The 27,480-nt window shown below is 41.2% G+C and overlaps 1 protein-coding gene across 7 annotated transcripts in view; it reads right to left on the bottom strand.

Annotated features, from left to right (window-relative positions):
* The window catches only part of PKHD1 (PKHD1 ciliary IPT domain containing fibrocystin/polyductin), a 429,461-nt gene that overhangs the window by 329,849 nt on the left and 72,132 nt on the right, over positions 1-27,480 (bottom strand). For all 7 annotated transcript variants that reach the window (XM_043450734.1, XM_043450737.1, XM_043450739.1 and 4 more), the window contains exons 34-35: positions 24,013-24,232; positions 16,723-16,873 (exon numbers count right to left, since the gene is read on the bottom strand). In XM_043450734.1, coding sequence (XP_043306669.1) covers positions 16,723-16,873; positions 24,013-24,232 — 371 coding nt within the window. The remainder of the gene's footprint in view (positions 1-16,722; positions 16,874-24,012; positions 24,233-27,480) is intronic.

Below are 27,480 nucleotides of genomic sequence, written 5' to 3'. Positions count from 1 at the left end.
GTACAGGTTCTGGAATTCTTCTGTTCTTGAGTCTCTGCTCTGCCACTTACCTGCTGTGGGTCCTGAAACAAACTACAGAACCTCTCTGAGCCTTTATGAATCTGTAAATTGGAGCTGGTAGGGACTTCCCTGGTGTTTCACTGGATAAGACCCTTTGTTCTTAACGCAGGGGGAATGGATTCAATCCCTGGTCAGGAAACTAAGATCCTGCATGCCCACGGCATAGCCAAACAAACAAACAAAATTGGAGATAATAATAGTAACCATGTCACAGCTCTGTTCTGAGGATTGAAAGGGTAGTTCAAATAAAGGACTTCACTCAGTCCCTGACAAGAAGTCAGTATTCAGTCAATGTTACCTCCTTCCTCAGTTGTGCTTCTTTCAGGAAAACACAGAATGTATCACCCTAGATGGTATCATACCTACTACTGAAATTCCTTATTATGGTTTTCCTTCCATTTTCTTCAGTCTTCCCCCAAACAGCAATTATAAACTTGACTGTTTCATTTTAACATTTAAAAACAATTTATATATCCAGATGAAATGGTGAATTCTTAAAAGCAGAAGAAAGTGAAAGTGTTAGTTGCTCAGCCGAGTCCAACTCTTTGCCATTCTATGGACTGTAGCCCACCAGGCTCCTCTGTCCATGGAATTCTCCAGGCAAGAATAATGGAGTTGGTAGTCATTTCCTTCTTCAGATCTTCCTGACCCAGGGACTGAAGGTGGGTCTCCTGCATTGCAGGCAGATTCTTTACGGTCTCAGCCACCAGGGAAGCCCACAAGCAAAACAGATTCCACAAAGGAACGAAGAACTCCTTTCTGAAACCGTGACCCCTGGACTGGATTGGATACAAGATGAAGATGAATTGCTGCACTGGAATGGCTCTCCAAGAAAACTACAGAATCTCCTTTTCGTGAAGCTACTAGGACAGGGAAGTTTTAGAACACTTTTAAACCGAGATGAGGAACTGAAAATTGTTTCCCTTGCATTTTCAAGGCACCACCCACATCAGGCCTGGAGGCTGAAGACTTCAACCAGTATGAAGCTAGAGGACCTGAACTGTGGCCAGATTTCCTGCCACTCAGCAGAGTGAGGCTTTTTTCCAGAGCCTCTCCCATTGCTAGCATGCAAGAGACATTCATGAATTCCTATCTAAAATGTACAGAAACCTCACACAAAGAGAGAGGCAAGCGTGTCCTATCCCTGCGCTTTTCTAGTCTGAGTTAGGAAGGTGCAACTTTGAGGGCTACTGGGACAAGGGACCCAGTTCAAACCTTCAGTCGCTGCCCCCATGAAAATTTAAAATCAGTTTCAACCCATCCGAGAGTGGCACCAGAGGATTGCAATTTCATCCAGCATGATTTTTATTAGCCCTGCAATTTCTTAATGGGCTCCCCTGAGGGCTGGCTGGTAGAACCCTGCACTGCTCATCCGGATTTGCTACAGGCAGTGTAATAAACATAACATCTGCCCCATGACAATTGTCATAACATCCGACCAGGGTGCAGAAGGCAGAGCTAAAGGTTAACAAAAGCACCACTCAGATGGCAGGGTGGTGGGTGGGAAGGATGCTGGAAATTGTCATCTGAAGAAAAGGAGTGCTCTCTGGGTCCACAGTTCCTCCAGCCTGGCCAGGGCTCCCAGGAGCAGAGCAGGCAGCTGGCCGCCTCCTGCAATCAGCATGTTTTACACATCTCATCAGTGTCACCTCTCCTGACATCTCATTATGCACCAGAGGTAGAAGTGGACAGGTATGGAACACCCGAACTTTTCCTTTTCTTATTATTTCTGTGGCTCACCATGAAGCTGAGAGTTAATTAAGTCCTGTGGGACAGACAATCAGTGTCTTTTTTGCTAGGTTAAATTACATTATATACAGATGCAAAAAAAAAAAGAGAGAGAGAGAAGAAGAAGAAAAAAATAATCCCTCAGCTCTTTCCTGGTTAATAGAATAACGTTAGAAATATGATGATTCCAAACTAGAAGGTGAATGTCAAAGGCTCCTTAGCATACAAGGTTTCTAATGAAGTCATATGACAAATCCACCAGGGATCTCCTTTCTCAAGGATCTCAAAGCATTTTTAAAAACACTTTTAAAAAACTTCTTGCCTCAATTCTGAAAGTTGATTGGGGAGTGATGGTCAATCCTATATTACAGGTAGGAATTCCCTCAATCAGACTGGAGGAGAAGACTTCCTTTAGATTTGTAAAATCTGAAACTGAGAAGAAACCTTCCCAGTTAACACAGGATCAGAGAATGTGAAGACAGACCTTTCCTTAAAACGATCTACTCCAGAATTTCCCCAGATGTTCCACAGGTAGCCAAGGGGTATCGCATGGAAGGAAGAAATAAGTCAGATTCTCGTAAGCAGAAAAGTCCGGGGAAAAGTAAGTTCGACAGAGTGAAACTGCCTCCCTTTAACATATCGCTGGACTTCATGATTCCGAGCATATAAGTGAGCCTGCAGCATTTCCCAAACGTATTCAACCAGACTCTTTTTTTCTAATGGGTTATTCTTTGTTACTAATTGTTCAGAGAACTCACACTAGAAAATGCTGACTTGGTCCCATTGCTCATTACAGATGAGGAAACTGGTTTTCCCAAGGACCTGCCCAGAACCACACAGGTAGGTGATACCCAAGCCGGGAGTTAGGACCAAGGTCATCTATTCTCAGGCCAAGCACTGGTCCCAGGCTGTTCTCTGTAACTCACAGGAATCCAGAACACCAAAGAGAATCACTTGTGCTCTCCTGTACCTCAGTGAGACATGGGGGCATCTCTCCATATTGCCTTCAGGACCCCCATCCTCAACCCTCTCTCAGCTGCTGCTTCCTGCTGCCTCATTTCCCAGGCTCATGCCTCAGCACTGCCCCATGAACACTTGCACTTCAGCTGCAGGACAACAGGAGCTACAAGTGTCAGGACTAACCTGACATCGGGCCACACTTCAGCCAGCAGTTCTCAGCCCGATATGAGCTCTAAGCAATATTTCATGAGATAAAGTGGCAGCTATAAAATTTACAAAGTGTTGAACAATCCTACATTTCCACATGGATTAAATCCACACTCCTTAGTTTGACACTCAGAACAGCTTATATTTCTAAACCTTTGTTCCCAGGGACTCTCTTCCCCATTACGTCCTTTCAAACTTTACACTCCAGCCAAATACAATTACTTATATAATAACCATGTCTTCCCACCCCTGGGATTCTGTAAAAGTCATCTCTTCACTAGTAAACCTTTTCTCTTCTCCCCTTATCCTTCAAATCCTCATAAATTTGGGCCCAGATAAAAATGACACACCCTCCAGGGATTTCTAGGTGATGATTTTTCCACCCAGAAGATTTCTTGGCCCTCACCAATTTTCCACAGTAAAATACAAATGCCTTTATTATCACATTTATTACATTTTTGTTTATAGCATAGTTATTGGGCTTTTATATCTCCCCTATTGAAGAGGATGTTCCACAAGGTAGGGGTTGCATCTTATTCATCTGTAGAATTAATCCAACCCTTTGGAAGGTGACCAAACTATTTTATCCAAGTCCTTCATAGTTTCAGAGTCTTCTGTCATCTCTCAAAGGGACCATGTGACATTCCTATACTGGGACTAATACAATGGCTGGCATCCTGAGAGTGGTCAGTAAATAATATTTGAGAAGGAATGAGGATGATAATCTCATTATCCCAGTGCAGGAGTACCTTGCCCTCTCTGCTGGCCACATTTCTGCTTTTGTTCAGTGTCTTAGTAAAGTCATCATATGATGTCCTTCGAATGCATACTCACTGGTGCCAAGCAGAAATAGAACAAAATATATATGCTTCTGCTTGGCCATGCATACTTTTCCCCTCTGGGAAGGAAAAGAAGTTAATTGGCACTTCTTTAAGGTGACTGGTACTGGAGCTGTGAGCCTAACAGTACAGGTCCTTGTTTTTGACATTAATTCATAGTCAGTTGACTATGTCTACCCCACCACTTGTATATATAGGTATTCATTACACAGGGGCACTGGGAGGATTAATTAACAATTGCCAAGTGTTTGGGAAGACCCATTATGAGAAACAAACACTCAAACAGATCATTTCTTTCCCTAGATTGCTTGTTTCCTTATTATTAGAAGAAGGTTAGAACTGAATGATGAGCCATCCCCGTCGGGAGCTGGTACATCATATAAACAACTCCTGTCATTTTGAATCAGGAAGATGCACATCACAAAAGAAACACGTTACAGGTTTTGAGGTCCTGCAGGCTACTGGAGGTATGTGTGTTTTATGTGGTCATGATGCTTTCTCATTTGCTTGTTTGTTTGTCAAAAGCAAACACTCTATGGAATTTAAAGGGAGGTTTACCAAACGCTCTTTTCCTTTTCACTTAGCCAGATCCCTTATCGGTGCCTTGTTCTCAACTCCGTCAAAATTCCACGCAACAGCAATGCCTGAATTTATCACAAAAGATCAGTGAGGAGAATCAGAGGAAGAGGGCTTCATTTAGAGCCATAGAAAGAAAAGCAAAGCCACTGCGGTCAATTGTTGGCTGACCCTCCAGTGTCATTCTCCAGTTTCCCTTCGTCAATAGCTCTAGATCTTTCCTTCCAGCCATCACTGTTGTCATATTTCACCCAGGTGTTAGGGATGGCACTGACTCTCTTCCATGGCCCACAGTAATTGGCCAAAAATAGTCAGCAAAATGTACCACCTAAGCATAGGGCAGTAAGGTCAAGTAACTCAGTTTCAAGCAACGAGTCATGAAGAGACATTTGCTGAGGGCTTCTGGAAAGGAAACTTCCTCCTTCTGAAACCATGCCCACAAAAGACTCTTTTATTCACATGCAGTGTAGACAGGGAAGCAAGTAGCCCTGAATACTATTGGCAACCACCTTTTGGCTACAGAGAAGGCAGTTGTAGGTTGAATCTGGCCCCACAGTAGGCAGAACAGAGACATGGAAAGAGCCATTTCATTAGTGAGCACAGAACTGTTGGATCAGCCCACACCTATGACTCCTGAATGAGTTTTCCTGTCCCATGAGCCATTCTGTGAGTTGCTTTATGATTTAAGTCCATTTGAGTCATGCTCTTCTTCCCTTGTAATTGAAATCTTCATAATAAGATTTTTAAGTAAAATTACAAGAAAGAAATGAAAGCACATGAGTGTGTGGAAAAATACCTACACGTGGATTCCACAGAGTTATGGATATGAATTATAGACTACAGATATAAAGATCTGCTCCACTGGAACAAATCTCCTTCATACATAATGTTCCAGAGTGACTCTCAGGAGGAAATAGACAAGATTCAGCACAGGTAGAGTTATTGGAAAAAAAGCCACATATCCTCCCACACTTCTGCAGCTTACAACACTGCAAAACATGATGACTAATTTATCAGCACAGAAAATTCCACAGAAAATCTTCAGGACATAAAGGTGGGAATGGAAGCACATAACCAATGAATGGGGAGGAAAGTGAGGAAACAGGGCCTGGAAAGAGGCTGGCTTTACCCTAACTCCCAGCAGGCTGTAACCTCTGCCTAATGGTCCCATATCAGAGTTTCTTGTCATCCCTGCCACTGAGAACATAAATCAGGACATTATTATACGTGGACTCACAGACAAGAACTAAAGGCACCATGTGGAATGCAGTGAATCAGTCACCAGGCTAAAGGTTAATGATGCAGTCATTAGTCTATAGCTAGGACTGGCTAGATTACTTGCAGTAACAAACAGCCCCAAATTCTCATGGGTACAACCCAAAATCCATTATAGATGTTGGCAAGTTTCCAGGATGGAACAGCTTTCCTCTATAAGTTGGCCCCATGCCCTGGCCATTTAATCATCAAGGCAGGGGGGACGAGCTAAGATGGCGGAGGAATAGGATGGGGAGACCACTTTCTCCCGTACAAATTCATCGAAAGAACATTTGAACGCTGAGCAAACTTCACAAATCATCAAGGCAAAGGAAAAGAGACTCTCCAGAGAGTCAAGCCCTAGACATAAAATGTTTCTACCCACAAGCTAGACAAGTGAGGTGGCCCATCACCCTTCAAAATGGTGCAAAGCCCTCCTGGGCTCAAAACAAATGAGAACTGGAAAGTGGAGGAGGCTACCACGAAGGGGACTAACTGCAGAACTACAGTACATTCTTAGTTAAAAGGAACAACTTAAAAGAATGAAACTAAAACACTTTCTAACACCTTACACAAAAATAAACTCAAAATGGATTAAAGACCTATATATAAGTCCAGAAATTATAAAACTCCTAGAGGAAAACATAGGCAAAACAATCTCTGACATAAATCACAGCAAGATCCTCTATGACCCACCTCCCAGAGTAATGGAAATAAAAGCAAAAATAAACAAATGAGACCTAATTAAACAAAAGCTTTTGCACAATGAAGGAAACTATAAGCAAGGTGAAAAGACAGCCTTCAGAACGAGAGAAAATAATAGCAAACCAAGCAACTGACAAGGAATTAATCTCAAAATATACAAGCAGCTCATGCAGCTCAATACCAGAAAAATAAATGACCCAATCAAAAAATAGGCCAAAGAACTAAAGAGACATTTCTCCAAAGAAGACATACAGATGGCTAACAAACACAAGAAAAGATGCTCAATGTCACTCATTATCAGAGAAAAGCAAATCAAAACCACAATGAGGTACCATTACATGCCAGTCAGGATGGCTGCTATCAAAAAGTCTACAAACAATAAATGCTGGAGAGGGTGCAGAGAAAAGGGAACCCTCTTACACGGTTGGTGGGAATGCAAACTAGTACAGCCACTATAGAGAACAGTGTGGAGATTCCTTAAAAAACTAGAAATAGAACTGCCATATGACCCAGCAATCCCACTGCTGGGAATACACACCAAGGAAACCAGAATTGAAAAAGACACATGTACCCCAACGTTCATCACAGCACTGTTCACAATAGCTAGGACATGGAAGCAACCTAGATGTCCATCGGCAGATAAGAAAGTTGTGGTACATATACACAATGGAATCATAATCAGCTATTAAAAAGAATGCATTTGAATCAGTTCTAATGAGGTGGGTGAAACTGGAGTGAAGTATGTACAGACTGAAGTAAGTCAGAAAGAAAAACACCAATACAGTACATTAAAGCATATATATGGAATTTAGAAACATGGTAATGATGACCCTATATGCAAGACGCAAAAGAGACACAGATGTAAAGAATAGACTTTTAGACTCTCTGGGAGAAGGTGAGGGTGGAATGAGTTGAGAGAATAGCATTGAAACATGTATATTACCACATGTGAAATAGATGACCAGTCCAAGTTCAATACATGAAACAGGGTATTCAAAGCCAGTGCATTGGGACAACCCAGAGAGTTGGAATGGGGAGGGAGATGGGAGGGGGGTTCGGGACAGGGGGATACTTGTGACTGATTCATGTCAATGTATTGCAAAAACCACCACATTATTGTAAAGTAATTATCCTCCAATTATAATAAATAAATTAATTTTTTAAAAAGAAGAAATATTCTCAAAAAATAAATATAGAACATCCAAATGATGGAATACTATGCAGCCCCTGAAAAACTGTAAAATTATTTAATATCAAAATTTTACAAAATATTTAAGATGAAATGTGGATTATAAAAATATTTTATATTTTAAAATATTCTTATTTAAAAAATTTTCCTGGCCACGGTGTTCATGTCTTTCTAAGTGATGGGATTATTAAAATTTTATGTGATTTTATATCTTTAAGGAAAACAGATTGTTTTGTACGCAGGGTTAAAAAAAGGAACTCTGGAAAATCAGTTAAACACCCATTCATCTTGGGAGGTGACTAGCACTTAATTATTAGGCCCTTAAGCCTAACAACCAACTCAACCCTACTTCCAAAAGCATCTCCTGAAAAGGCATACAGCCCTGATGATAAACAGTGAATAAAAGAGATGATTTAAAGGGAAGAAAGGAAGAAGTGGGAGAAAAAAATAAAAGAGGAGATGGGAAGAAAGTGAGGGGGAGTTACGGGATGGAAGAGAAGAGAAGGGAAAGTAATAGAAGGGAAGGGAGAAAAGGGGGAAAAAAAGAAAAGGAAAGGAAATGTGACCAAAAGGAGGGGAAAAGAAAGGAGACAGAAGTGGGAAAGTGCTATGGGGTTTCAGTAACAGATGAAACAAAATCAATTAGGGAATAGAAAGTAGTTTTTCAAATTAGCCTCTAATTAGGTACACACATTATTTTTAAAAATGTAAAATTTGTCACATCACTGTATTGCATCAATTTTCTAGGAGAATGTCCTTAAACAGAAAGTAGGGGTCAAATTAAGCAGTGGGGCCTTACTTTTTTTTAACAGCAATCCAGGCATTGAAGAGAATTTTAAAATATAAATATTTCTAAAATAATTGGCAGTGACTCAACCAGCTAACATCAGGAGCACATGAAATTAATTTTGTAGTCACTGGAAGAATGAACCCAACCAAGCGACTGAGTGCACACACACACACACACACACACACACACACACACAGAAGAATGAATAGGCTGAGAGACCTGCAGAGATTCTGTCTAGTCAAATCAAGTAACATCCTTAAAGATCCCGGCTTGAATCAAAGTGCCTTGAACATAAGAAACCATCCCTTTCAGGTCACCACAGTGCCTTAAGTAGAACTCTCTGTGCATACAGTATGTTCCCAAGGAGGCCCAAAGGGGAGGGTCTACATGTATACACAAGGCTGATTCATTTTGCTGTACAGTGGAAACTAACACTACATTGTAAAGCAACGATGCTCCAATGAAAACTAACTTTTTAAAATGACATTATACATAAAGTACATTAAAATACCAGAAAAAAAAGAAAGAAAAGAAACCATCCTTAGTGCCAATGATATTGAGGTACTGAGTATTGGCATGAGGAAGGGGCTGGCTGCCCACCCTCAATCTTCATCTGTCCTTTCTCTTCGTACTTGTGATCTGCACCAGCTGCTGTGTTTACTCACCACCCACTTACTCCTTATCCCCACAAAATCTGGTTTTCCTCCCCATCGATACTATCCTGCAGCCTCAAGTATCACTAAGTACCTTCTAATCTTACATTATCTTTTGAAGCATCTCATCACCCCTTCATTCAGTCTCTCCCCTTCCCTGGTTTCCACGACACTGCAGTGAAAGTTTTAAAACATACTTTTAGCAATAGGACACTGCTTTCAGATGAGATCTTGCCTACAACTCTGATTGATTACCATAGCTTTACAGTAGACTTGAAATCAAGCAGAGTAAGTCATCAAAGTTTGTTCTTCTTTTCAAAGGTATATTTGGCTATTCATCACATTTCCATAGAAATTTTTAATGAGCTTGGAAACTGCTACCAAAATAAAAAGTTGGGTTGTTTTATTGGAATTGCATTGATTCTAAATATTAACTTAAAACTGACATCTTAACATTATAACGTTAACATCTTAACATTATTGAAAAATCCAGTAATGGATCTCTTAATGTTTCTTCTGATTTGGATTCATTACGCTTTTTGGCTTTCCTCATAGCTCAGTTGGTAAAGAATACGCCCGCAATGTAGCAGACCCTGGTTCTATTCCTGGGTCAGGAAGATCCACTGGAAAAGGGATAGGCTACTCACTCCAGTATTTTTGGGCTTCCCTCGTGGCTCAGCTGATAAAGAATCCACCTGCAATGGGGGAGACCAGGGTTAGATCCCTGGGTTGGGAATATTCCCTGCAAAAGGGAAAGGCCACCCGCTCCAGTATTCTGGCCTGGAGAATTCCATGGACTGTATAGTCCACAGGGTTGCAAAGAGTCAGACACAACTGAGCGACTTTCACTTTCAAGATTTTTGGATCTGTGGGGTTGTATTTTATCAAATTTGGGAAAAATTTGGCCATTATCTCATTAAATATTTTTCTCTCCCTCTCACCTCCACTTCCATTTCCATGCGTCCTACCTACAAAAGCGCCCTGAGTTCTAGCTTCCGATGGCCTCCCAGGGATGCCGTCTCTCTCTGCTTGAGGTCTCTCTCCCTATGCTGTGTCTAGAATAGTGTCCCCAGACAGAAAGCTGATTGCTCTCCTTGTGTGTTTCCCTTCTCTCAAGGATCACAGCCTTGTGTCTATTATCCAAAGCCTGAAATATATTCTAACTAGTTTTACAGTCATGTACAGCAGGTAAGTGAAGTGAAAGTAAAAGTATCTTAGTCGTGTCCGACTGTTTGCGACCCCATGGACTACAGTCCATGTAATTCTCCAGGCCAGAATCTGGAGTGGGAGCTGCTCCCTTTCCCAGGGGATCTTCCCAACCCAGGGACAGAACCCAGGTCTCCCACATTACAGGCAGATTCTTTACCGACTGAGCCACCAGGGAAACCCAGCAGGTGGGTAAGTCTAAAACATCACTCTCTTGTGGCCAAAACCAGAAGTCTGTCTGTTCACATTTAAGAGCAATGCACTAAAACTTAAAGTGGACGATCTGTGTAAGTGGGACGTCATAAGGCTTCCAAGTGTCCAAATCCATGGGTCTTTAGCTCCAAAAACAAGTATCTTCCAGTCTCCCTTCTGGAAAGAATAGAATTTGAATTACCAGAATACTGGAGCTGGGGGCAAAAAAAAAAAAAGAATTTTGTGGGGGGTTGGGGGAGATTGACCTCTGTTTAAGAGTAAACAATCTTCCAACCTGGAAACCTTCCAGATTTCCATTGTATTCTCCATCCCCTCCTCCCCTGTGCTGGACAGTTCAGTCGCTTAGCTGTATCTGACTCTTTGCAACCCCATGGACCACAGCACGCCAGGCCTCCCTGTCCGTCACCAACTCCCGGAGTTTACTCAAACTCACGTCCACTGAGTCGGTGATGCCATCCAACCATCTCATCCTCTGTCGTCACCTTCTCCTCCTGCCTTCAATCTTTCCCAGCATCAGGGTCTTTTCCAGTGAGTCAGCTCTTCACATCAGGTGGCCAAAGTATTGGAGTTTCAGCTGAAGCATCAGTCCTTCCAATGAACACTCAGGACTGATCTCCTTTAGGATGGACTAGTTGGATCTCCTTGCAGTCCAAGGGACTCTCAAGAGTCTTCTCCAACACCACAGTTCAAAAGCATCAATTCTTCAGTGCTCAGCTTTCTTTAGAGTCCAACTCTCACATCCATACGTGACTACTGGAAAAACCATAGCCTTGGCTAGATGGAATTTTGTTGGCAAAGTAATGTCTCTGCTTTTTAATATGCTGTCAAGATTGGTCATAACTTTCCTTCCAAGGAGTAAGCATCTTTTAATCTAGTAATCATGGCTGCAGTCACCATCTGCAGTGATTTTGGAGCCCGAAAAAATAAAGTCAGCCACTGTTTCCACTGTTTCCCCAACTATTCACCATGAAGTGAAGGGACTGGATGCCATGATCCTAGTTTTTTGAATGTTGAGCTTTAAGCCAACTTTTTCACTCTCTTCTTTCACTTTCATCAAAAGGCTCTTTAGTTCTTCTTCACTTTCTGCCGTAAGGGTGGTGTCATGTGCATATCTGAGGTTATTGATATTTCTCCCAGAAATCTTGATTCCAGCTTGTGCTTCATACATTTCTCATGATGTACTCTGCATATAAGTTAAATAAGCAGGGTGACAATATACAGCCTTGACATACTCCTTTTCCTATTTGGAACTGGACATCAAGCACCTAATTAATATCTCACTAATTCAGTATGTCCATCAATTATGTCTCTGCTTCCTGGAGGAAGAAGTGGTAAGGAGATGTCTGACTGGGTCTGCCAGCAGTAATGTCCTGGGCTCTAGCTACTCTTTATAGAGATTTCAAACAACCCCTCCAGCCTCATGTCCATTTCCTGATACCTCTGTGTGTGTGTGTGTTTGCACGCATGTGCACGTGTGCACACGCTTAGTCACTCAGTTGTGTCCGACTCGTTGCCACCCCATGGACTATAGCCTGCCAGGCTCCTCTGTCGATGGGATTCTCCAGGGAAGAATACTGGAATGGGTTGCCATGCCCTCCTCCAGGAAATCTTCCTAATCCAGGGATCGAACCCGTCTCCCACATTGCAGGCAGATTCTTTATCATCTGAGCCACCAGGGAAGCCCAAGAATACTGGAGTGGGTAGCCTATCCCTTCTCCAAGGCATCTTCCTGACCCAGGAAATGAACTGGGGTTTCCTGTATTGCAGGCAGATTCTTTACAAGCTGAGTTACTCGGGAAGCCCCTTCCTGGTACCTAAATTTATCTAAATCCAAAGCTCTTCTAGGGTCCAGTGGGGCAAACTGTCCTGTTTTTTTATCTAAATGTCCCTTTGCAGGAACTTAATTTTTACATTCCTGTTCCCCAGGAATTCATCCACATTTCCCATATACTTTCAATCTTGACATAATGTTGTGCTTGTGTTACAATAATCTCCTCACTTTATCAAGAAGGGTGCTTATGCCTCTGTTTTTTGTCCTCCTTTTATTTTATCTCCTTGACACAGGAGATCCCTTCCTCTGTTTGGTTAAGAGTCCATTCTTAACTATATTAAGCTTCACAGTCATATTTTCAACCGTTTTTCTCTGGTTTTGCTATTTTCAGGCTCTTTGTTCATTAGTTTCTTGTTTCTCATTCCATCTTCTTGGATTCATTTTATGGTTTGCCAGAGCATGTCATTTTTCAGAGAGTGCACAAGGGTGATAAACTTTCTAAATTTTGTATAGCGTATATGTCTTTATTTTGCTTCTATTCCAAATAGTATTTTATAGGGTATAGGATTCTATATTTAAAATTACCTGCCAGATAACTTTAACAGCACTGTTTCTGACTTCTTTTTCCACTGATGCAGCAGATCAGATGTTCACAGAAACCTCTTCAAGTGAGCACAACGGAAATTGCTGGGTGAAACATCTGGATGAGCGGAGGGATAGTAAAGGGATTCCTCAAAGGCAGAAATGAGAAGAATGCTGCTTTCCCCGCCCCATTCTTCCTTCTCTCCCTGAGTCTGTCCTGGAGTCACCTTGGGTTGGGCCGAGTTTAAAAAAGACACTGATACCCACAAAGGACCATACCCATCTCCTGTCCCCAAGAAAATAATCCCTTTTTTGCTTTGTGAATCACTCTAAAGACTTCATCTTGAGAGCCACAGAGCCACCATGGGGACAGAGAAAAAGAGAGAGGGAAAAGTGGGGGGAAAGGCCCTAGCAGTTCTCCCGAGCAATTCTTTCATTAGTCACTCTGATACCTGCCCTGCCAGACTCTCAAGTTTGGAATTTCTCTGGGAGCTCCATTGAAAAGTATAGTGGACTCTTTCTATCAGTTTTCTCTAAACTGACTTTGCATCATGTTTATTCTGCTGTGATTTCTCTACCCATCCAATGCAACCCACTCTTTATCCTTCAGGAATTCTTCAAACTGCTGGTTGTTTTATGGCAGCTTATTGAGTTTTGCAGCAACCTTTTAGATTTTTTTTTCCTAAAATCTTTTCTCTTGTTTTGATGTACCATAGCAATACAATATTTTCTGAAGAAGAGAAAAATGTACCGATGCTAAAATGGAAAGATGACCATGACGCATTCATTCATTTATAAATCCATTCATCCATTCAATAAACCTTAAGAGGATCTGCTGTGTATTAGACATCATTCTAACCTTTGGGAAACAGAAGCAACAAAATAAAGTGGCTCTTTTCAGGAGCTGATATCCTAGACTGTCAATAGGTTTTTTAAAAATACAAGTTGAAGAACAATATTAATGATACAATAACACCTTTGTGTGCAAATGGGTATATCTATACCTGGGTGTGTGTGTGTGTCTTCTTTCAGATAGAATCTTCAGGGGATGCAATTAGAGAAGGAACATATGAGAAGGTTTCTTTTAACTGTTTTTATTTTTATTTATATATTGTCCACTTGTACACTTGATTCAGGCTTTGTTCTAGATACTTGGGACAAACCAGTGAACAAAGGAGACAAACTCTCTGCCTCCTTGGAGATCATATTCTAGCAAGAAAAGTCAGACACTAAACAATAAATAAACATAATTTATTTGTTTATTTTATGTAATAATAACATATTACCATACATAATATGTTAGCAGGTGACAAGGTCTATGGAAAAAAAAAGGAACAGACTAAGGAAAATTGCCAGTACGACACATGGAGTAGGCATCACGGGGTTGTAACTTTAAATCGGGTGGGAAGGATAGACTTCATTCAGGAAGTAGCATTTCAGCAAAATATTCAAGAGGAGTAGGAAAAGGGAAATGAGAAGGATGCTCAACGTCACCAATTATTAGAGGAATGTAAATCAAAAGTACAGTGATGTGTTACCTCACACTGGTCAGAATGGCCATCATCAAAAAATCTATAAATAATAAACACTGGCGAGGGTAGATAGAAAAGAGAACTCTCCTACACTGTTAGTGAGAATGTATTGATAAATTGGTGTAGTCACTATGGATAACAGTATGGAAGTTCCTTAAAAAACTAGAAAGTGAATTGCCACATGATCCAGCAATCCCACTCCAGATAAATCCAGAAAAAATGAAAACTCTAATTCAAAAAGATACATGCAGCCCAATGTTCATACCAGAACTATTTATAATAGCCAAGACATGGAAGCAACCTGAATGTCCATCAACAGATGAACAAATAAAGAAAATGTGGTGTATACACACACACAATGGAATATTAACCATAAAAAGGAATGAAATAATGTCATTCACAGCAACATGGATGGACCTAGAGATGATTGTACTAAGTGAAGTTAGTCAGACAGGAAAGCCAAATATTTTATGATATCACTTACATGTGGAATCTAAAATGATACAATGACCTTATTTATAAAACAGAAACAGACTCATTGACACTGAAAACAAATTTACGGTATCAAAGAGGGAGGGAGGAAGATAAATATTTAAAGATGACAGACATCTAATCCTCAAAAACAAATTCAGTCTTTGAGATGATAGAAAATTCAAAGAAATCTAAGTGAAATGATCTGGTCAAAGCAGTGAACACTTAAGAGAAATGATCCTGTTTCATTTTCTTGCACTGAAACTAGCAAACAGCATAGCCAAGAACAGCCAACACTGAATGTAAGATGAATTCACAGCAGCTCGCAGGCTAGAATCCTCACATCAACCCTATCAGGCAGGTACCATTATTATCCCCACTTTACAGATGAGAAAACTGACTCACAGAGGGACTAAGTTGCCAGAAGTCCCCCAGGGAGCAAGGGATGTGTTCCAGCCCCAGCAGTCCAGCTCAAAGCCTACTCCTCACTCCTGTGCTACCTGCCTCTTCCTCTCTGTCACCGCATTTGTTTAGATGAGCAGACCAACAACCCAGCTTATTTCCCAAGGCAGAAACAGAGGCCCAGAAAGTCTTAAGGATTGCTCGGTGTCCCAGAGCTAGTCTTCAGCCCACAGTTCTCTTTCTACGTTTCAAGACTAATTCAGCAGCCTCACTCACTACTGTAAACCTTTGAGACATCACTGCCAGCCAACTGCTGAGAAGGGGCACTGGCATGAAGAGGAGGCTGTTATTAGGGGACCATAGTGTTGCAGATGAAGAATTAAAGCTGTTGATGCACTGAAGCATTGAAAGGAAGAGGTGCATTGGCGGGGAGCAGGGCAGTGGGCAAACACAATGAAGGAAGAAGGGACAGCCCTGTAGAACCACCTGAAGGTTCAGGAAAGGGGCATGAGAAGCCTGGGAAGAGGTAGGATGGACAGGGAGATCCTGGGGGGCTGGGTGAGGGGGATGTGGGAAGGCAGACAGGGAACAGAAAAATCACGTCACTTATCGTAGCATGTGTTTTCAGTACCAGTCCGGAAATTAGAGAAAACCATGCCTCACGAACCCAGGAAGTACAGTTTGGGATTGCAAAGCCTTCATCTGAGCAACATTTACAAGATCTACGACCCTGTGTGGCACTTAATAGGCACTCAGTAAAGGTTTGTCTCAATAAAAGAGACAAAAGAGGAAGATCTGAGGATCGCTTTCATAAAGAGAAAGACACCTAAGGGAGTAGGTGCTCAATAAATATTATTTTTTTATCTGTGTACCATGAGCAGCCTGGAGAGTCGTAAAAGATTATCTGATATATCTCCAAAGAGCACTTCGCCTCTGATTTCAATTTTCAAAAATTCCCTGGGAGGCTGTGGAATTTCTCACTGGGGACTTTTAAGAACACCTTCTTACAAGAGCCCCTTGGAGGGGTGGCTAAGAGGATGTAAAACGGATAGATGAAGGAGGGAGGCTGGACCAGATGACCCTGCAGACCTTCTCCCTCTTCGGTCCTAATTTCCATGTCATCCTCTCAGAAATGGAAGTTTCCATTCTGTTCTGCATGACACACACGTGAATGGGACAGGCCAGCAGACACTGTCATCCCACAAAATGAAGATGGCTGAGTGATTTGGAAACCTTCCAGAAGGGCCTGGTTAAATTGTAGGCCATTTATTTCATGGAGAAATAAACCACAGAGAGCTTCTTTCAAACATGCTCATGGAAAGCAGGACAAAATGCTGAGATTATCTGCTCAGAATTTGCTTTAAAAGAGTCCAGGCAGCACTCATTTATTTTTGAGAAAATATATGATTAACCATAGCTAACTATGAATTCAGATGCTGTGCATTAGACCAGCTCCTCAAAGTTTGAGAGCATTTAATATTATATATCGCTGCCATTTGGGCTAAATTGTTTTTTTAATGTACACAATATTACAAATTTAATTTGAGCCGTTTGAATCAGTCTGTAAAAAAGATTTGATTATACCTGAGTGTTCTGGCCCCGGCTTTTCCGTATCTCAGTAATCTTGGCGGTAATTGGCTGATTAGGCGTCTCACACTCCATCTTTGCCTCAGTTTCCATGGTAATGGTACAGGAGCTATTATAGATGAGAACTTCATCTCTTTCCACTTTAGGGCTGAAACGAGAGGGGAGGTTAAATGGGGTGTCATCAATCTTAATGAAATGCAATTATTTTTACTCTTATTAATCATTGCAAGCCATTAGCTTGTGGCAACTACAGGCCACCATTTGTCAAATTTTGCAAATTTCTGTAATTTTGTTTCCATTATTTTATTGTTTATTTGTTTTCCCTTTATCTGCACACCCTGCAATGAAAATGCACATGGTAAATATCTTTCACTGAGGCCTTTCTCTTTTCCAGATCTATCAGGAACATTTAGCAAAAGCTTCTCCAAGCCCAACTGAATAAGCAATACACAGACAATACTTCCAGTTCCAAAAATGGAAGCAAATGTTGGGGAAAAAAATTTTTTTTTTCTTTACCCCTTCTCTCTTCCTGTTCTTACACTCTGTTTGGGGAGTGAATTGCTGAATCCCCCCAGGGCAGATGGAGAAATTGGAAAACCCACACAACTGGCTAACTGGTCCCTAATTCCAACTGTGAAAAAATGAGCTCATTTAGGCTTTCAATTCCCTCTCCCCAGCTGATGGCAATGAGTCTCTGTTGCTAGCAGTGGAACATTAACTTAGTAAATTAATTAAACTTACTTAACAGCCCAGACTAAGGAGATTCGATATATGTGCCAGTTATACTACCAGCCACTCACTTTAAAAGTCCTCTTGCTTTAAGGAGAGAAACCAGAGTGGATTCAAAATGAAAAACAGCAGTGTAGCATTACAGAAAATCTAAAAATATGTGGTCCAGAGGAAACGAGAGCATGGAGTTTGCAGGGTATGGCCCCCAACAGGTGTGATATTTGCTCAAGAATAATCCTGGCTTTAGGCATTGTTGCAACTAGCTCCTAGATGATTAGTTATAATAATGCATGATATTTTACACTTCTTAACAATTTCATATGTATGATCTCATTTCAGCCAGTAAAGTAGGTAGAGGCGTAAAAAAAGTGTAACCCAAAGAGACCTGAGGATTTGCATAAAGTCAAACATGGAAAGTATGACAGCTCCAAGCTGAGGCTCCAGGGGTCCCAACTCCTAGAGCAGTACTCCCGAGTTTTGATATGGAGCATCACGGCCAAGATGGCCAATCCCATGGGAAGACCAGGATTGGTGATGAAAAGGGCAAAAGGTCACTGCTTGAGAAACTATCATGTCGAACTAGATTTTTTCCAAATCAATGTCAGAAATGGTTTCTCCACAATTTGTTAGAAGTAATGAGCAGGATAACTATTACACCTACTTAATCTCCTCGTCTTCAGACTAGAATATTCTCAACTCCATATCCACCCAAAACCTGACTCCCATACCCACTATCTTCTGGACCTACTGTACAGTGTCAATATTTTAACATTGTGCAGCCCAGTTTGGCTGACCTTTGAGGTTGTGGTCTCCCCTTACCTAAGCCCTCCCCACCATGGCACTTAATACTGTATTCGTTTTGTAGCCTCCCAAGCTTAAATTGGAGAAGGAAATGGCAACCCACTCCAGTACTCTTGCCTGGAGAATTCCATGGACAGAGGTGTCTGGCAGGCTACAGTCCACGGGGTCGCAAAGTCAGACACAACTAAGTGACTAACTTACACTTTCACTTTCAAGCTTAAATTAAGACGACAGTGAACTTGAAGTCTCAGAGCCACTACAATTTTCTGAGGAGCATTAACATGCAGAGGTGAGGCTTGGAAGCTGACCAGCTAGATTCAAATCTCTAAATCTACCATCCATCTGACATTGTGAAAACATGACTCTCTAAGCTTTAGTTTATAAAGCACGTTTATAAAATGAAATTACTAATCATAAAGAACATGTTCTCAAGAGGTATTGGGGCAGAAACCAACACAATATTGTAAAGCAATTACCCTCCAATTAAAGTTGAATATATTTAAATAAAATAAGGTATTGGGGGATGGAGCAAAATGAAGCCAACAAACATATCTGTACAGAATCTGGCACTTGGAAGTGGTTGATAAAGTCAGCCCTTGTTAGTTTTGGGTGGTAGGGATGTTGGTGGTATTATTGTTGAAATGTCAATGTGGGGATTTACACTCATTGTTGTTCCAGGCCATCTCACTGATGTGGACCCAATGCTCAGATACATTTGGAATCTGAGCCTGTAACGTAGCTACACATCCATTTAGCTGAGCCATCATCCAGGGGGTATACAAAGCCACAGCATTTGCTCCTGGAGTGTTGGTTACACTCAAAGATTCAGTAAAGAAAAGAAAAGCAATTTAACTTCTAAATTAAAATATGATGTAATGTTTAGATACCTATGGAAATATGAGGAAGTAGAATGCAAAATTCACCTTCCGAGTGAAACACCTGACTTCAAAGCAACTCTATGTTTCTGCCAGGGCACTTCGGGTTTTGTAGCGAGACCTTTCTTTTGCTACTGGAGGTAGGAGTAAAGGAGTGGGTAGAATAGTTTAATAGAATAGTAGTTTCACCACTGCCATTGTAAATCTCTTATAATGTCACCAGAAAGAAAACAAACTTGGTTTCCCCCACCACCGTGTTCCTTGCAAATCGGTTCCTAGATTGTTACTTCCATTTCTGAAGGCTCACAAACCGTCTGATTAATAATTCATTCTGGAATTTTGTCAGGAATAACACAAGCCTAGCTCTCTACATCTCCAGAATTCCCCTTGTTTTGCTTTTTAGGTGAGGGAAAGAATACTTGCTGTCACCTCTCCCTGTTCTGTGCTTCTCTCTCATGTTCATTTCCAGCTGTGGATCTTCACTCATATGAGCAGGTTTTTTGCACTCACTATAGGATGATCTCAGATACTAAGAGAAGAAGCAACCAACTTCCTTTACAACTTTTCTTGGTCATGTGCTTCCACCTCCTAATGAGCCTTCGTCTACCCTTTCTAGTTTCTTCAGCAGCAAATGTCAGAGTAATATAGGGTAAGTCACCCTGCCCTCCTTCCACCTGCCTGTAGCAATGCCCTCCAGTTCACAGTGGATTGTTCCATTTCACTAGTGACTCCAGAAGCATGATATGTATCACCTGCCATCGGAAGCTCACTCCGGCTGACAGAGTCCTAGACCAACTAAACAAAGCCTGTTCCTTCAGCAAGTCCTCCAATAGCTGGTCCCCCAGTAGAAGGTCCTGCTGGTATCTGTTGATGTTGCAGCAAGGATCACTGTGGCTTTCCAGGCCATTCCAGAAGGAGACAGCCTGCTCCCCACAGTCTCAGACACATGACAGAAGAAGCAGATGTCATATTGGGGCCACTGATCTTCCTGGGAAAGACCAGTGATCATGGTGTGGAAGGGCCCACCTCCTCCCTACCTTTGTGAAGTCGGGCATACGCCTGCCCACCACAGCACCCCTGACTCTGTCTCCCATCATCCTGGGTCTCCAGGCTGCTTCCCATTCTGTGTGCCTGCATGTGCTTCCCAATAAAAGAATAAAGTGAAAAATATCATGTTATTCTTGCTCTAAAAGAGTTAAAACCCCTTTCTGTTCCTTAGACTTTTTCACAACTTTTAGCTCATTATTTCTTTTCTCTTTTCCTTTCTGATTATCTGACTAGAATATTTTTCATTAAAAAGCCATCACCAAGATGAGCAGAGACACCAGGATATCAACAATAGACTAACATTTGCAAAATTTCAAAGTTTCTTAATAATTACTATGCCATGTTTTCTTCCACAATCATCCTATGAATTAAGGAATGCAACTGGCTAGATTTAAATATGGACATATGCATATGTAGAGAAATACACAGGTAGATTACATAGTGGGCATACATATACACATGCACACAAATATTTATTTTGACAGAATGTGGAAAGGATATTTGGTTCACATGGTGGTAGAGAGTTCTAGAATCTAAGTTTCCTGAGTCCTGACCTATTTCTCTTTCAGTTGGTCTGATCAGACCCAAATGTAAGCAGGTAATCTTGTACTCGCTCGCTGGGGGAGGCAATAAAAACACACGCTGTCATTCTGTCTCCCTCACTTAGCCTAAAATTGGTTCTTCCGTCTCATCTCCTGGACCCGCACAGCCCAGCCAAGCCTCTTGCTGCTGAGGCTGACAACACAGCATCATGCTAAGTACACCATTAGTCAGAAGCCTTGGGTTCTAGCCCTGATACCACCGAGGCTTGACAGTGTGATTTTAGAAAGATACTTAGTCTGTTCTTAGAATATAATCCAAACTCCTTACTATGGCCTTTAAGGTCTTCATGCCTCCCCAAGCTCATCTTGAGCCACTTTACTTTCTTCCTACCCTATTCCTGCCCTTCTGACCTCTAACAGTTCATGAAACTTGATGGGTCATTTGTACTTGCTTCACCCACTGTCTGACTCTCCATAATGACACTTCTCTTTAGCTCAGCTTAAAAGACACCTCTTCAGAGAAGTCTCCTCTGAGCCAAGCCAGGGATCCCATACCTGAGCATATATCTGGAAAAAAACGTAATTCTAAAAGATACACACTCTCCATTGTTCATTGAAGCACTATTTACAATACCCAAGACATGGAAGCAAACTCAACATCTATCAACAAATGAGTGGATAAAGAAGATGTGGTACATATATACAATGGAATATTACTTGGCCATAAAAAATAATAAAATAATGCCATTTGCAACAATTTAGACGGACCTAGAAATTATCATACTAAGTGAAGTAAGCCAAAAGACAAATATCATAATCATATTTCTTATATGTGGGTATGGAGAGACAAATCAGGAGTTTAGGATTAACATATACACACAACTATATACAAAATAGATGACCAACAAGGACCTCCTGTATAGCACAGGAAACTCTACTCAATATCTTATAATAATCTAAAAGAGAAAAGAATCTGAAAAGAATATATTATGTATATTTGAATCACTTTGCTGTCTACCTGAAAGTAACACAATATTGTGAATCAAATACACTTCAATTATAAAAATAATTTTAAAATTAGCCTTTACTGTTTTCTATCACTCTATAGCCCTTATCACAACACATGACCACCTTGTTTATTGTCTAGTCCCCTCCTGACCCTTAAAGGTAGGCACTTTGCATCCTATTCACCATTGAATCACCAGCTTCTGATATAGTAACTAGAACATAGTAAACATTTGATAAATATTGGATGGATGGATGGGTAGATGGACAAATTGGGCATATTTTTGCCACAGATATGAATATCTGCCTTTGCCAAATGACATCAAATTTATAGTGGTAGTGGCTGGCGGAGGAGTAACCATTTGATGAAATGGATCCCTTGTAAAGATCCTAGAAAATAGTTCCCTGGGTTCACAAGCAGAAACTTAAGAGGATCGAGGTAAGCCTCTTAGCACATGATTTTCCTAACTCCCCTTGTATAATTTATAACGTGTTTTCTGATTAAGAAATTAGTACATATTCACTGAAAAAATTACATAAAAACTCAATGATGAAAGCAAATATGATCAGTCCTCCAGCCCCATAGGGATAGGCACCCTCAGTGTTTTGGAATACTTCCTTCTAGTTTTTTCCCCAAATACTTGTCATATGTGCCTACAGACACAGGTACTATGAACACTGTCAGGATTACATTGATGCAATATTTCATAACCTGCACATTTCACTCCTTAATATATTGTAAGCATTTCTCTGTTTGGTTAAATATTATCCATCATGATTTTTCAAGGTTTCTTAGTATAAACACTTACTTCATTTCAGCCTTTTTGTTGTTGTTGTTATACCTAAAACTTCAAAGACTATAGTTTTTCATAAATATTACATATTTCTAACTGCTTTCTTAAAATCCTGAAAGTGAAGTTGCTGAATTAGAGTATGAAGAATTATAAGGTTATTAGTGTATACTGCAAATGATAGTCATAGATAAGGGCATAGTTTTTAGTAGGGTCTGAGGCTCAGTGGTAAAGAACCTGTCTGCCAGTGTAGGAGACACGGGTTTGACCCCCTGGGTCAGGAAGATCCCCTGGAGAAGAAAATAGCAACCCACTCCAGTATCCTTGCCTGGGAATCCCATGGACAGAGGAGCCTGGAGGACCTCAGTCCATGGGATTTCAAAGAGTCGGACATGACTGAGTGAATGAACACAGGGCTCAGTTGCCCTCAGCCACCTCTTAGAGAGAAGAGAAGAACTCCAAAGAATAGCTTAGGGACTGAAATAAAGTTGTCGAATTCCGGGGAGCCAGGACCAGCTGACATACACTTGTTGGTGCCCAGCGTCAGCATGCTGAGATCCAGTCTCCCCTGAGCACCACCTGTAGCCCCATTTCCTATAAGCCCTAAGCAAGCTTTTCCCTGCTATTCCAGATAACAACCTCAAGGAGGCCCTTTCTTCCTCTCACTAAATCCAAACTCCTGGTGGCAAATTCACTCTAAACATGGACTGTCCCAGGACATCAGAAAGTCCAACTGCTGTGAAAAAGGCTGGTTCTTGCTTTTCCTCTGGGTAGTCGGTCTTAGTTTTATTTTTTAACGAGGAAATAGGCCTTCATTAAATAATTGGATTTAACCACTCTTGATAAGAAATAAAGAGCAGCACTAAAACATCACACTTCATAAAACAGGAGCTGCCTGTGAAAATGCAGTCCATCTAGAGCAACTGACATGGCCACACTTTTTAAAAATTTGTTTAGAAAAGGTGGTTTTTACCTGGAAAGTTGTGGTATTTGTTTTTTAAGTTCAAAAAAAATCCTTATAAGCTTATAACTTCTAAATCCGAGATCTACAGTCCTGCCTGTGCACCCCCACTTCTTTTGAATAAACATTGTACAATCTGCTGGATTTCTCTATGACTTTTTCTCATACTTGTGAATCTGTTTGGAAAGAAAAGAAAAAGGAGAGGGGAAAAGAGCCTTCTGTTTTTCATAATGTCTAATCTTTTTCCCCATTGGCATTCACCAGATGTTGCTTCGGATCGGAAGATAAATATTAAAACCTAAGCAAGAACAAAGCGGGCTGTTTACTGGGCAGATTTTTCAGATGTTCTCTTGAACACTTGAAAAGACAGCAGACGCTTTGATATGCAGGCTGGCTGGAATCCACAATGGAACAGTCCCTCCGACAACAGCACTGGCCCCAGGGCCAAGTCCACCAACATGGAGTTCCTGATGATTCCATCAATCCACTGACCACGCATTTGTATGCAAGGTCAGGGAGGGAAAGGACTGAGTTACCTGATGAAGAGGCCTGAGAACGATGGAAGGATAGACTCTGTCCAATGATCTTGTGCCAAGAGGCATCGGGAACTTTCTTCACAGATGTAGAAGTAAGGCCATGATTCCGGCGGGCTCTCTGTCCCAACAGTGATGATCAAATCACAGTGCACATAGCTGCAGCTGGAGGTCTCGCAGTCCTCCTCCTCAGGCCTCAGGTCACACAGGGAAGCTAAGGACACTGCAGGAAATAGTCACTGTTGGTTTAGGTGATAACCACAGGAAGAACTGAAGGTCTCACATTGTTTCATCAACCAAGCCCATGTGCTGCACTTTGACCAATAGGAAAATAAACTTACTCATTTACTCTTCTTAAAAATCAGAGAAACAAACATCATATATTAATGCATATGTGGAATCTTGAAAAATGATACAGATGAACCTATTAGCAGGGCAGGAATAGAGACACAGACATAGAGAATGGACATAATGGACACGTGGACATAAGGCTGGGGGAGGGGAGGGTGGGTGGAGCTGAGAGATTAGGATTGACATATATACACTACCACGTGTAAAACAGACAGCTAGGAGGAACCTGCTGCATAACACAGGGAGCTCAGTCTGTGCCCTGTGATTACCTAGATAGATGGGATGGGAAGGGGGGGCAGTGGGACAGAGGTTCAAGAGGGAAGGGATATACATATACACATAGCTGATTCCCAGGTGGCACTAGGAGTAAAGAACCCACCTGCCAACGCAGGAGACATAAGAGATGTGGGTTCGATCCCTGAGTCAAGAAGATCCCCTGGAGTAGGAAATGGCAACCCACTCCAGCATTCTTGCCTGGAAAATCCTATGGACAGAGGAGCCTGGTGGGCTACGTCCATAGGATTGCAAAAAGTCAGACATGACTGAAGCGACCTAACAGGCCTAGCTGATTTATGTTATTATACGGCAGAAACTCACACAACGTGGTAACGCAACTGTGTGCTGTGCTGTGCTTAGCTGCTCAGTCGTGTCTGACTCGTTGTGACCCCAGGGACTGTAGCCCACCAGGCTCCTCTATCCATGTGGATTCTGCAGGCAAGAACACTGGAGTGGGTTGCCATGCCCTCTTCCAGGGGATCTTCCCTACCCGGGATTGAACCCAGGTCTTCTGCATTGCAAGTGGATTCTTTACCATCTGAACCACCAGGGAAGCCCATGAATACTGGAGTGGGTAGCCTGTCTCTTCTCCAGAGGATCTTCTTGACCTGGGAATCGAAGTGGAGTCTCCTGCGTTACAGGCAGATTTTTTACCAGCTGAGCTACCAGGGAAGCCCAAAGCAACTATATCCCCAGTAATAAATAACACATGTCCATGTATGGAAAAAAACACCACAATATTGTAATTATTCTCCAATAAAATGCATTAATTAATTTTTTAAAATCTGTATTAGATATACATAACACATACAGAAGGATATAAATCATGCTTTTGTAAAATATGAATCATCCAAGTAAAAAAAAAAAAACTCATGTGAATGTACCACAGGATCAGCCAACATAAAGTCTGACACCATCACAATGCTTGCCAATCTACGTGCTCCTGGCCAAGTCTACCACTTCCTCCTCATTCTCAGAAACAACCACTAGACAGAAGGTGGTTGACTTTTACTTCCTTTTGAACTTTAGAAAGTTATACATGGCATAATATTCTTAGACCTGCTTTCTTCACTCAATATTATGTTTTCAAGATTCAGCCATATTATCACACATAACTGCTGTTCAAATATTTTCTCTGCTGTTCAACACTGCTTCATGTGAAAGTACTACAATATATTTGCCTATTCTGTCACCAATGGACTTTGGGGAATTTCCCAGCTTTTGCCACTACAAATATGTAATGCATTTTCTCTAGAGTATATGTCTCTAAGAAAATTGTTTGTGCCATTTTACTTTCCTATCTTTATGGGTTCCCAGTAATCCACAAAATTGCCAGCACTTAAGATTATCAGACTTAATTTTGGTCAGTCCAGTGAGTATACAAAAGCATCTCATTATGGCCTTAATTTGCATTGTCATCTTTATTTTTTAGGTTGAACAGCTTTTTGTATATTTAGTAATAACTCCTATTTTGTCTTCTACGAACTTCCCATGTAGGTCACTTGCCCCTTTGTTCTACTGGAATGCTTATCTTTTCCTTATTGATTTGTGCCATTTTATACTCTGAGTACTAATCCTAAAGAAATTACATGCTTATTAACACCTTCTCCAGATTTGTGGCTAGACTTCTCATTCTCTTTATGGGATCTCTTGATTAACTGAAGTTCTTGATTTTCATATAGAGTTCTATTAACATTTCATAAAGAAGAAAAGCAATGATTTAAAGCTCTCTGACCCTGAGACCATTTCTTCCCAGGTCACGAGACACAATGTAAAAAGCATCACCAAGGCAGACTGGTAATAACTTTTTACAGGAGGATGAACAAGTCTGCCATTTCCTACTTCCTTTGGAGTAGGAAATGACAACCCACTCCAGTATTCTTGGATTCTCCAGTATTCTGCCTGGAGAATCCTATAGACAGAGGAGCCTGGCAGGCTACAGCCCACGGGATTGCAAAGAGCTGGACATGACAAAATGACTAAGCATGAACAAGTCTCTATGTGAGATGGTTTGGGAGTACCTCTGCCTGAAAACCTTAATCAAACAGAAAAAAAAAAAAATTTCTCTAGCCTCTACCTCAGGAGCTAGCCTGTTCACTCAGGTACAGAACACGTGTTATCAAGGACTATGAGCTTGAAGCTGACACCTGCCCATATCACACGACTGCAGGCAGCAAGGGATGAGGCAAGCACACAAGAGGGCTTGCCATTACTCATTCACACAAAAATAGTTACTATTTTTGCCGGTACATTCTGAAGCACCTGACATGTAGTAGGTTCTGTGACTGTGTTCCCAAAGAATTATAGCAGTTAAAACGTCTGGAAAGTAAGACTCTCACATGGACAGAGAAAACATGAGAACTTTCCAGTAGTAAGCCCTAGGGCAAATAAAAACAGGCTTAACATCTATAAAATAATGAACTCATAATGGGCGATTAGGTAGATGCAAATTGACAAGGTGGATTATGATAAATGCCCAGTGCTGGGGATCAGAATCCATGAATTTTACTCAATTTTACTCAAGGTTCTGCCACGAAATAGCTGTGTAACCTTAATCACTTTAGGTTTTCACACCTTACAGAAAAAATCAGTTTCCATGAAGAAGTCATATCATATAATTCAAGATATAAATGCAGGAAACCAAAAGATCAAATATCTTGCTGATTTTAAACAAATACTGACTGTTAAACTGACAAGGTGCTGTAACAACCTATCATATGAAAAAGTAAAATTCTTCTTTCATCAGAAGTATAATTTGAGGGAAAAGTAAAGATGCATGCATGCGTGTTCAGTCTCTTCAGTCAGGTCCGACTCTTTGCAACCCTATGGACTGTAACCCGCCAG

This window comes from Cervus canadensis, chromosome 28, assembly GCF_019320065.1.
Source record: "Cervus canadensis isolate Bull #8, Minnesota chromosome 28, ASM1932006v1, whole genome shotgun sequence".
In the NCBI taxonomy this organism is placed as follows: Eukaryota; Metazoa; Chordata; class Mammalia; order Artiodactyla; family Cervidae; genus Cervus; species Cervus canadensis.
Note: the sequence above shows the minus strand (reverse complement) of the source record. Positions and strands in the feature narration are given on the sequence as shown.